General features: G+C 42.1%; 1 protein-coding gene across 3 annotated transcripts in view; it reads left to right on the forward strand.

Moving 5' to 3' along the window:
* The window catches only part of Ankrd29 (ankyrin repeat domain 29), a 58,539-nt gene that overhangs the window by 27,581 nt on the left and 18,676 nt on the right, over positions 1 to 12,282 (forward strand). For all 3 annotated transcript variants that reach the window (XM_087194020.1, XM_004853150.3, XM_013075232.3), the window contains 3 exons: positions 4,429 to 4,527; positions 8,809 to 8,907; positions 10,881 to 10,979. In XM_087194020.1, the coding sequence (XP_087050146.1) occupies positions 4,429 to 4,527; positions 8,809 to 8,907; positions 10,881 to 10,979 (297 nt within the window). The remainder of the gene's footprint in view (positions 1 to 4,428; positions 4,528 to 8,808; positions 8,908 to 10,880; positions 10,980 to 12,282) is intronic.

Here is a 12,282-nt window from a genome sequence, read left to right on the forward strand (position 1 = left end):
TGTGAACTGGTGCTCTGCTCATCTCAAGAGTGAATGTGACCTCTCAGTTCCCACTGACACAGCCCTGAGATGGGCATTGGGCATACTTTAAATCTTTTTTTTTTTTTTTTGGTACCAGGGATCGAACTTGGGACCTTGCACTTGCGAGGCAGGCGGCAGAACCACTGAGCTAAATCCTTGGCCCCAGCATACTTTAAATCAGTCTGGGCACTTGATTTTCCATGATCCAGGCTTGTCCCAGGGTCTATCTTACAGTTGTTGTTTCAGAAAGATGATTCATTAGCCAAACTTATGCCAAGCAAATACACCCATCCTTCTAACCTGTACCACTTTAACCAATTGGAGAGTCCCGTGGGGCTTCTTTCCAGGTTCTTGGTGTCCCGAACAAAGAATTGGACAATGCACACAGAAAAGGCCATGAAGGTGTACATTTGCTGAGAGCAGAAAAGAAGTACACTCTGCAAAGTGAGAGTAAGCCAGTGAAAAGGCTCACAGTGGCCCAAGGATAGGAGAAGGGGTCTTTTGTGCCCCAAATTCCCAGATTATTCCTCTTTTATGCAAATCAGGCATTGGGAAAGTCATCCTACCACTCACTGGGCATCATGCCATGTATAAACTGTCCTATCAAAAAACTGATCAGACTTCCTGTTACATGTAAATGATCATAGTGTCTTTTGATTGGTTGTGCCCACATGCAAATGAACAGCACCAGAGTCAAATAAAGGATTGAAAATGGCAAGTTTCTCATTGGTCCAAAATAGCACTTTTCTGATTGGTTCTGTGCATAGTGATCTGCGTACATTGCTGTATTTGGGGTATCCCTTCTCCTGGGAGTGCCCTCACCCTGTTGCCCTGTTTTACTATCACACCTAAGTGGAGCAAGTTAAGACACAGTAGGACTAAGGACTGTGTCCAGAGTTCCAGGATGTATCCAATACTCCCTCCTCTCTCTCCCTGGGTGATGAAGGCCTTGACTCTGGGCCAGGAAAGAGTGACTCTTGCCTGACAGACTCTGGGGTTTGGTTCCCTGCAGGCCTGCTTCAGAAAGGCTAGTTCAGCAGAGCAGGATAGAGAGACTGTAGCAAAATTAATCTTCTAACAGATTCATCTGAGCGATTTCCATAACACTAAATCATTTTATCTTTCACTTCAGCAATTAATTTCACTCTGGAAGGAAAATCTTTGGACACATTTAGAATTATAACTTAAAATTACCCTCATCTTTTTCTTTTTCCTCTCTGCCTTCTGATCCTTATTAAAACTTTAAAGCAAAGACAGATTTTTCTCTAATAAAAACAATATGGTTCAGGTCTGCATGTTCAAAAACATTATCCCAAAGGGCAGCTCCAATGTGCACAAAAATCTCTTTAGAACAACTGAAAAGACCAGGGAGAAGAAGGAACCAATTGATTTCTAGCCAGTGTATGGTTTATATTTATCTGTTTCATTACAATGGCTCAACTAATTTTGAAGATGAAAAGTCTTATGCATTGAGAACAGTGGCCCTCAAAGACAACAAAGTGTACTCAGCTCTGGCTTAAATGTTAGTGCTAAGTTGTTTTCAGCAGTCACTTGAATTTTCTGAGACCATACCAATCCAGAGCCGTAGGAAAACCAGAGGGAAATCAACCTCACTCACCCATTTTGGAAGCTGAACAAGAATGCCTTGCTGTACTTTGGAACTTACTCTTGCAGAAAACTTAAAACTGTTAACCCATTTTGAAGTATCAGAATATTTGTTTCCTGAAAAAGTACCTGTCCTTATTTTCATGGCTTGGCTATCTAGATACACAGAGCTTGTTAGAGAAGCAAAGTTGAAGCTAATGATCCTGAAAGGCTATTGCTATAGACAACCAGAAATAGTGGCGATTGTAACTCCCAGGCCCAGGAGCTGCAAATGCAATTGGCAAGAAGCCCTGGATTTCAGTAGTAAAGTACATGCACTCAAGACTTTTATTCACATTCTATACTGAAGTCTAGATTCTGTTGGCTACGGATTGCTGTATTCATTTGCATAATGATTGATAGTATGTAATCTAAAAATTGGCTCAAACAGATCGAGAAGTTTATTGAAAAATAATTCCTTTCTTTCCACCAAGAAACAACTTCCTTATTAGTTTCTAAAACTGATCATTTATTAAGGTGACAGTTTCCCTGTTCCGCCCAGGTTTCTTCATCCAGACCTGATTATGTACGTCCTGGAGCCCAGCATCCTCCACACATGAGAGAGCAATGGGGCCCTCCTCCCATTTGTGTCTGTGGGAACCAAGGAGAAAGCTATTTCTCATCACAGACAGAAAGGCTCTGTGAATGGTCTTGTCACCTCTTCCTGCTGGGGCATAGGTGGTAGCTGTTCCGCCTCAGTGTGGGCCTCACTGCTTCTTCCTTGACACGGAAACTCAAGAGCAAGCTTTAGTCAGTGTAGCCCATAGGACCTCCTCTCCTCAACCTCTCATGCCTGAGTCAGAACCTCCCACCTGCACAGCTCCAGGTGAGCTGTGGGAAGAGGGTTTTCTTTTCACTGTGCCTGGGAAAGTGTAGTGTTGGCTTCAAAGTATGGAAGAGAAGAACATCTTTGTAGGAAAATGTATATTGTTCAAAAATGTGGGATGGTGATTCTTCTTGTGTGATACGAAGACTTGGGCACCAGTCTTGAGGGCAGGGGTGCTTATAAAAGTGGAGGGCTGGGAACCAAGGATGCTAAGAGTCATGTCTCCATATAGCATGATGGGTTGAAAATGTGGAAGCAGGGTGTTGTTAATAATCCCAATTTGGAGAAATTTTTTTTTTTTTTGGTACTGGGGATCGAACTCGGGACCTTGTGCTTGCGAGGCAGGCAGCAGAATCACTGAGCTAAATCCCCAGCCCTGGAGAAATATTTTGAGCCCATTTTCATACTGAGCTCCAATGGGAGAATTATTTAGATTTTTTTCTTTTTTGTGGTACTGGGGATTACATCCAGAGCCTTCACACAGAGCTGCATCCCTAGCACTTTTTTATTTTTTACATTCGGACAGGGTCTTCCTAAATTGCCCAGGCTGAATTCAGACTTGCAGTTCTCCTGCCTCACCCTCCCAGAGTGCTGAGATTACAGGCATGCAACAGCTTAGGTTCATCTTTACACTGCTAGCTTTGTACTCTTTCTACTAAGTTTTTTTTTTTTTTTGTATCGGGAATCAAACTCAGCACCTTGTGCTTGCCAAGCAGGCACAGCACCACTGAGCTACATCCTCAGCCCTCTACGGAGTTTTGAAACCAAAATTCTTCCCTATATGAATGAATGCCACTGTTTTCCAAACTTTATGCCAAATATACTAGTTTCCTGTGGCTGATGTAACAGACCACCACAAACTGTGTAGATTAAAATAAACAGGAATTTAATTTCTAACAGATCTGGAGGCTAAAAGTCCAAATTCAAGGGGTGGGCAGGGCCACACTCCCCCTCCAGGGGTGGTACCAGGGGAGAATCATTCTTTGCTGTTTCTGCCTTCTGGTGGCTGCAGGATTCCTTGCCTGTGGCCACAGCACTCCAGCCTCTGCCTCTGTGGTCATGTTGCTTTGTATCAAATATCCCTCCCCTTCATTCTTTTCATTACTATTATTATTTTTGTTGTGGTAAAATACACATAATAAAATTTACCATCTTAACCATTTTTAAGTATATAGTTCATTGGCATAAATATGTTCACAATATTGTGTAACTATCACCACTCAATTCATTTTGTAAAGTGGAGAGTCTACACCGATTAAACAGGAGCTCCCCATTCTCCCACCTCCAGTCCTTGTACTGTCCAGCTCCATCATTACACTTTCTGGTTCTATGATTTGTGACTACTTTAGATACCAGAGCAGAACCACGCCTGCCTCACAAGCGCAAGGTCCTGAGTTCAATCCCTGGTACTGAAAAAGAAAAGATAGCTACCAGAGCAGAATCCTACCATATTTTTGTGATAGGCTTACTTCTCTTAGTATGTCTTCAGGTTCATCTATGTTGTCATATATTCAGAATTTACTTCCCTTTTACGCTAAATAATCTGTAGCCCTCATTTTGCTTATACATTCCTCCATGGATAGACACTCCCATTGCTTCCATGTTCCAGCTGTTGTGAATGAGGCATCTCTCTCACTCTTATAAGGACATTTGTCATTGGAGTTAGGGCCCACCAGACAACCAAAGATAAACTCCACAAAACCCTGAAGTTAGACTGAGGAATTAAGGCTTTATCCTTTGAGATACCACCATGCATCCTACTACACCAAGAATAAAGTTTTCCTTTCGTCCTGTCAAAACACTGAATTGGTTTAGATGTAGTTCCTTCCTAGGCTTGAAGGTTATATATGGAATATTGTTTCTGTATTCTTTGAAAATGTATAAGTCAATTGTACTTTAATTAAATGTCTTAAAGCCAGCCTCTCCATCTCTTCCAGTCAGGTACAACTGCCCTGTTCTTTGCTGCCCAGCAAGGTCATAATGACGTTGTGAGATTTCTCTTTGGATTCGGAGCGTCTACTGAATGTAGGACCAAAGTAAGAAAAGTTTCTTGATTTCATATCCTGTTGGAGGATTTCAGCAGCCACAGCTATCAATTTTCTCCTCATCTGTGGTACAAAGTTGTGCTTCCCCTTTTACAAGATTCTCAAGCCTAAGGAAGTAGATTTCACAAGGTTACCTGGGATGGTTCAGGAGAGTCCTAGGTATTCCATTCCAAACATTACATTTTTGTTTTGGTGCCGGGGATTTAGCTCAGGTGGTTCTGCCGCCTGCCTTGTAGGCGCAAGGTCCCAAGTTCGATCCCTGGTACCAAAAAAACAAAAACAAAACAAAACATAAAAATGGTTAAAGTGACTAGGGGCCGGGGATTTAGCTCAGTAGTTCCACTGCCTGTATTGCAAGTGCAAGGTCCCAAGTTCGATCCCCGGATCCAAAAAAAACCAGACAGTTTTGTTTTGGATACAAAACTGGAGAATTTCATGGGGAATTTCTTGGAATCTCTTGTACTGATTGCTTTCTATACTGGAACACTAAATTTTTTAAGCAAGGAGGGTACAGCAGCAAGTGGCTCTCTGGCTTTCCCTGTTCCCATGTGCTTTGTTCTATTTGAAGTCTAATCCCAACACTATAATAAGAATTGTTGGAAGTATTAATCTGATCCTGGGGAATCCGAGAGATTTCTAGAGATGGTGGTTTGGCAGGCAGCTTGTTTTCATAAGCTATCCTCACTGAAATATATAATACATAATTACAGTTTATATAGTTGGGCAAGGTAATGTGGTTCTTTCTTTAAGGAAGTTATTGATTTTCTTTCTTTTTCTTTTTTGTGGTGCTGGGGACTAAACCTAGGGCTTCATGCACACCAGGCAAGCACTCCAGAACTGAGCTACATCCATAGCTCTTTTTTTCATTTTTTTTTTTTTTTTTTAACAAACTGCCCAAGCCAGCCTGAAGTGGTCGTCCTGCTTCAGCCTCCTGAGTAACTGTGATTACAGCCATGTACCACCATTCCCACTTCATTTTTGACATATAGAGAAGAAAGCCAAGATGGCATAGAGATCGACTTTGTGTTCATAATTTTACACAATGTTTTATAATAGGAGAATGTGAACTTCCCTAAGAGTTTTGTAATCATCAGGTTATTTCTGGTCTAATCATTAAAAAAAAGAGTTCTTGAAAATTTGTCAAGTTGGAAACTTTTAGGTTTTCTTATCTATTGTATGTGATATTTAGATGTTAAGAGACTTTTTGGTAGGCTTTGTTTTTTTCTGTTTAAAATGTTATTATGTAAATCTGAATTTCATACAGGGTTTCTGTCTTTTCTAAACCCTGTGGGTGGAAAGTGTTCCTGCCTCCAAATATAGAGTATAATTTACAGTAATATAAAATATATTTTGTTAGTATTTTATTTTTCAATATAAAAATGATGGCTGTAAAAATAGAAAACTTTAAGAAACTAAATCTCAACTTCCTGAGCTAAATCCATGAGATCTTGTGTTACCCCACGGCTGCTTCTGTCCTCTTGGTTAACAAGTTAATACTGACTTAGAGCCTTTGTACAGGAGCCAGTTTTGCTGTCCCAGAAACCCACAGAACACAGGGCCCAGGATAAGCAATGCGGCACATTTCCATTAGGTCAGCTGCAGGTGCCTACGAGAAACAGGTGTCACTTCTCTGGGAAGAAGAGAGTGTCAAGAGGCTGTGAATTTTAATATTATCCTGTCATCAAAATGGATTTTGTTCCTTGCAAGCTCAAGGTCCCAAGTTCAATCCCCACTACAAAATAAAAAAAAATGGATTTTGTTTCTGAGCTGGGGATTTAGCTCAGTGGAGCTGCCGCCTGCCTTGCAAGCGCAAGGTGCTGAATTCAATCCCCGGTACAAAAAAAAACGGGGGGGAGGGATTTCATTTCAGCAATTCCTCTCTTTATGATTAAATCTATAAAAATTATAGTCTAAAATTGTGTTTTTAATGATAAGAGAAATTCTTCTCTCCTAATTATTTTTACTATTCTGTTACCTTTTTAGGCAAAAAGCTAGGAAAAGTGATTGGACAAAGCTCTGAAACAGTGGTGCCCATTGCTGCTGTGAAGCAGATGCTTGATGCCCCCACCAACCTCAGCTTTCAGTCCCTGTCCTCTGCTTCCCCCTTCAAGGCCCAGCTCAACACTTTCCCCACTATCTGGCCACCCCCTGGGGAGCCCTCCTCCAGCTGCTCTTTGTCACCCAGGATGTCCGCTGCCTATCTACTGTTTCCTCTCATGAGGGTAGATATTTATCTGGGGTTAAAAAAAAAACAAAAAAACCCCTACATCAATCACAGAATTGGAGATATAAGTTCAGAAGGAAAAACAAAATCTCTTGATTGGAAAAAGGGAGAAAAATAAGGAGATAGATAGCTACCTTGTCGGAAGAAGGTAGGGAGTCCAGAGCCGGAATTGGTGGGGGTCTTTGTTCTCAGCCCCTTTTATTACATGGCAAGAAAGGAACTGTCCCCCTTGAGAGTTGTCATAACTTGGTTGGCTATTTGGGCTCTGAGACCCCTGATTTGACCATTGTCCCTTCCATCGCCTACATGCACATTCTTGGGTAAGCACTTCTATGGTCCCTTTGTGCTGTCTGTCCAAGGGCTCATCTTGTGAGATTTTAAAAGTAGAGCCCCACATTCAAGGACAAGTTAGCAAAAATGAGACATATGTACATTTTAGTGTATGAATATGGTGAGAAAACAACAAAATATCTATGTACACATATATGTGTGTGTGTGTCTAGTGTTAGTGTGTATTTTATGTACTAAGTGAGTTTTTCCCTATAATATAGCTCCCTCTCCACTTTGTTTCTTTTTGTGTTTAATTGGAGGTGGGCAGGGGAGGGAATTGAACCTTGGCATGAAGTGAGCCAGGCCTTATCAGCGCTCTGTTTTTCTTAGCTACTGTCTTGAGCAGGAGTTTAACTCTATTTGCCAGAAACCTCACTGAGGCCCTTTACCTTTGCCTGCCTGTCCCCCACCTTTCCCTACACTATGAACTCAAGAATTCTTCCTGCAGTTTTTTGACTGGTGGGGCCACCTGCTTACTCTAATGTCCCCACATGACTGGTCAAAGGCAGATTTCTGGGGCCCATCCCACAGCTACTGAACCCTCTGAAATGAGAGCTCTCGTTGAACAAAAACACCATTCCCAATTTAGAAACCGCACTGTAATATTTATGATTCATAATTTTGAGCCAGATTTAATGTTCCTGAATTATTTAAGATTAGCTTACATGGCCACAGAGCCAAAAACCCAGCCATCCTACAAAGGGAGAAATAATGCCCTGTACACTTGAGAAAGACCACTAACCCATTTAAACCAGAAGTCACAAATTTTGAGATTTTTTTGCACAAAATTTATATATATTTTCGCCTAGAAAAAGTCAAGGAACAAGAATTTGAAGAGAAAAATGTGTATTCTGTTCCATTGTTATGTATTCCAAAAATGGAGCACTAGGCATAAAAGCATTCATGATTTTCATTGACCACAAACTCAATGAGCCAATAGTGTGACGTGGTTGGCATGAGAGCTAATTCTAATTTAGGCTGCAGAGATAAAGTCGAGTAGAAGGAAGAGTGAGATAGCCCACTCCACATCAGAGCACACCTACTTTACAATACCCTACTACTTTTAGGGCCCAAACTTTTTTAAAAGAGACCTGGACAAATTCACACATGCTCAGAGAAAAATAATGAGTAGGACAGAGAGAGGGCACACGGCATGTGCTGTCATTACCTGCCATCTCCTGATGGAAGCAGATCTGGACCCTTGAAAGCAGTGGCCTCAGAGTGTTACCCCACACAAGCACCTTAAACTCAGTGGCACCAGAGGAAGGAACCAATGTTTTTCAAAAGGGTGTCTGTCCAGAAGCCACTGGAGAAGCCAAGTTGGAAATGAGAAGACTTGGTACAGTCTTTCTGTTTTCTGTTTCCCCATGAGAGGCAAATAGATGATTTGCATTTGGTATGAGAAATTTCTAACTCACAATAACTTGGTGAAATAACTGTATCTGAATCAGTATCTGTAGCAAGTCATCCAAGTATAAAACATAATCATGTCCTTAAAATGGACCCCGAATGAATGGTGGCACACACCTGTAATCCCAGCACTTGGGAGGCTGAGTCAGGAGGATCGCTACAAACTCAAGACCACCATGGCCTACATAGAGAGGTCAAGGGCAGCTAGGGAAAATTCTCTTCCAAAGTTCTGGCTCCATGAGGAGCATCTGCTTGGTGAAATACGTGTCTGCACTCCCTCCAACGTGTTTATACTTTCATGTCCATAGGATGGGGGCACTGCCCTGTTGGCTGCCAGTCAGTATGGGCACAGGCAGGTGGTGGAGACCTTGCTGAAGCATGGAGCCAACATCCATGATCACCTTTACGTGAGTGTGTTTCATGGGGACCTTCAGGGGACACTCTTTCCTTCATCACACTGAGGCTGGAAATGCCAACTTGAAAAACATTCTGATGAACAGTGGAACTTGAATCTCAGACATCCAGGAGAAAAGACCTAGTTGACCAGATGAGCTTTTGCCATAAAGAAGCCATATAACATTTACCCATCTTTGCTATCTTTTTTTATTGTTGTATGTCTGAGACATTTCAAGCACCTATGCAATTAAGGTCTTTAGAACTCATATGTATGTATGGCAAACCACACAACCCAGCATATGGACTTGCTGAAAGCCAAAATATACTCTCCTGTTGTAGAGTTATTTGTGAGGAAGAGCACAAAGAGGAAAAATCAGTGTGTTTGAAAAAAGTGAGGTTGAAGGATGAAGACTCATGAAACATATGTACACTGTAGTGTAGACCTTTGAAAGGCTTCCACAGCTACTGTGGGTCTATTTGCAGCTAATTGGCAATGTCGCCCAAGGGCTCTTTTAATTGTCACTGTACTTCCATGGGATTTATGGCAAATGTTCTTCCAATTTGTAGGAAAAAAAATTACAAATGGAGAGATGAGCTAACTTGACAGTTTCATGGAGAGAAGGGGAAGAATTTCTACTTAAAATTATCTAGGAATCACATTTTAGGCTATCCTACAACTAGAGTAGCCCTATGCCTAGGGCACTATGCTTTCATAGCCAGGAAATGAGCTGTGTGGGCATGAGCATTTTCATTTGAATATCCTTTCCAGGGTTTACCTAGTTAACTCTGACAAATCACAGGCCCTTTGAAGTCCATAACAACTTGCCTTGGCCCCTGTACTGCAAAATCCACAACCTCTTTGAGTGGGCAGCAGTACTCATGGAATGACTGACTTGACAATGATCTCAAGTAGTGATTCTCAACTCTGGCTACCCTTTAGAAGTATCTGGGGAACTTCAAAAAATATCGATTTCCAAGCAACCAAACTGGGATCTCTAAGGTCACACTTGAGCAACAGGTGGTTCTGAATGTGGCCAAGCCTAAGAAACACAAGGCAAGCTTTGGCTCTTTCTTTGGCTATGTATAGGTGAAGTATATGTGAGAGTGTACACTAGTGTATGTTTGTGTAGCTTGACTAGAAAGAGCCACCCACGGAAATCCAGTACCCTCCACATGACACGCCAGGTTGGATGTGCAGGGAAAGGTGTTTTACTTGTGGTCCGCCTTCCCTGTGGGAAGTACAGTAGTTAGTGGGTGTTTTCCACTAGGCTGTGCTCAGGTTTTCTAGCACCATCTAAAAACAGTGATGCTTGCTGTGCTTTTGGATGAAGTGAGCATCCGGGGGAATGAATGCTCTCAGCTGACCAGTACATTGCTGAAACCACCAAGTGACCTGTTCCCAAGAGAAAAATGCCCAGAAGGCATTGACCCCCATTAAAAAGAAAAACTCAAGACAACTGTAGCACTTCTTTGGCTTTATAGAAGATTGCCTTTTGGGTTTATAGGTATGGTTGGTAGCTGCAGAGAGAGACTTCCTGGACATTCCTTCTAGGGCAGTTTTTCTAATCACATCATGCTTCTTTCTTTTTTTCTATTTGTAATTTTTTTTTTTTTTTTGCGGTTCTGGGGATCAAAGCAGGGCTTGTACATATTAGGCAAGTACCCTACCACTGAGCCACATACCCAGGCCATTGTGCCTTTTACTACTTGGGAACACTGCACACTGAGGGACAGGGGTAAGAGAGCATGAAAGACAGAAGAGTTAAGTGAAAGGACACTGTCACTCCTAATTTATAAAAACACACAAACTAGGTTTGAGGTATTTGGTTTTTGTTTGTTTTTTTAAATCTAAAACTTAGTTCTTAATTGACAAAAGGATAGAAACCTAAGAGGGGATGGAAATGGAAAATTATATTAGAATCTACATTTTTAATTTCTCTTAAACATGACACGATTTTTGAACACTTAATTTGTTACCTCCCAGGATGGAGCCACTGCCCTCTTTCTAGCTGCCCAAGGAGGTTACTTGGATGTCATCCGATTACTGTTGTCTTCAGGAGCAAAAGTCAACCAACCAAGGCAGGTAATGTGCGCTGGTGAGCTCTGCTCCAGCCGAGGGTGTGAGGCAGGGAGGGCTGGTGCCCCCTAGCAGCACATGCCTGAGATAACCAGCGGCTCCTGGCATCCTCAAACCCTTTTGCCTCTGCCATGAAAAGTTAATCTTTGAAAGGTTTGTCTTGTTCTGTGCTTTGGAGTCACCAGCAAGGCTACAAAAGCGAGCTGACATCACAATGTTGAATCTTGAGTGTTTGGAGTCTGAGGTCAAGTACACATTCTGCCACCTCCTGTTCAAATAAATTATGGCTGCACTGAAGTAAGAAGTGTTGGCTGGCCTGGGACATAGGTAAATAGAGGCAAGGCCCTGCCCAGTCCCCAGCCGGCTGATATGCTGCCTTATCTCCTCACTGGAGTTCGTGTTCCCAAAATCAAAGAATGAATTCTGAGGAAGAGGTGAAGGGTAGGAAATTTTATCAAGGGAGAGACAGCTCCTGAGAGAGACAGGAGGGGACCTGGAAAATGGGTTCCTGCAGATTCCACTTATAGGGTTTTATAGAGCAAATCAAGGGGTGGGTACAAGGTGGGACAAAACTGTGATCAACCAATAGGATGACAAGTACAGTCACTTAGGTAATATTGATCCAGTGATGAAGCAAGTCGTGTAGCAAGCATACATGGATGACATTATTAACTTTGATCAATAATCCTTAGAAGCTTTAGTCTTAGTCTTAGTGGGTGGGAAAAACATGGCCCATCTTTAATGAGATAATGGTTTATTTATAGATCTCAAAAGGGTGGTACTCAAGCTTTTGCTTATCCCTCAGAGATATATAGGCATTTCATCTTTAGCTTGAGGCCTGACAACCAATGGATATCAGCCACAGTTTTGGTTTTTTGTTTGTTTGTTTTTTGGGTGCTGGATTGAACTCCAGACCTTGCGCTTTCGAGGCAAACAGCAGAACCTCTGAGCTAAATCCCCGGCCCCAATAGTTTCAATGCGTTCTCATTCTCTGCACTGACTCCCTCGAGGGCCTAGCTCTGCCTGACTGCCTACAATATTTCTACCTAACTTAGCTGTCCGTATCACTCCCACCACCTCTTCCATCAAACCTAGCAGGAGCTGGTGCCCTTGGCATCATGAGTGGGTTCTGCACCTTCAGCTCTTGGATCGAGACTTCCTTTACCAACAGCCTGCAGATCAATTAACTGATACTAAAAGGAGGGAGATAACTCAGGCAGCACTTTATGAAGGATCAAGAGCCCTCCACAAATAAGGCAGTAAAATCAGTTGTTTGTGTATAGGAATTACTTCTGCCCTAATTAGCTTT

This window comes from Heterocephalus glaber, unplaced genomic scaffold (genome assembly GCF_053883595.1).
Source record: "Heterocephalus glaber isolate CG9 unplaced genomic scaffold, H.glaber_assembly_v1.0 deba00000331, whole genome shotgun sequence".
Lineage (NCBI taxonomy): Eukaryota > Metazoa > Chordata > Mammalia > Rodentia > Bathyergidae > Heterocephalus > Heterocephalus glaber.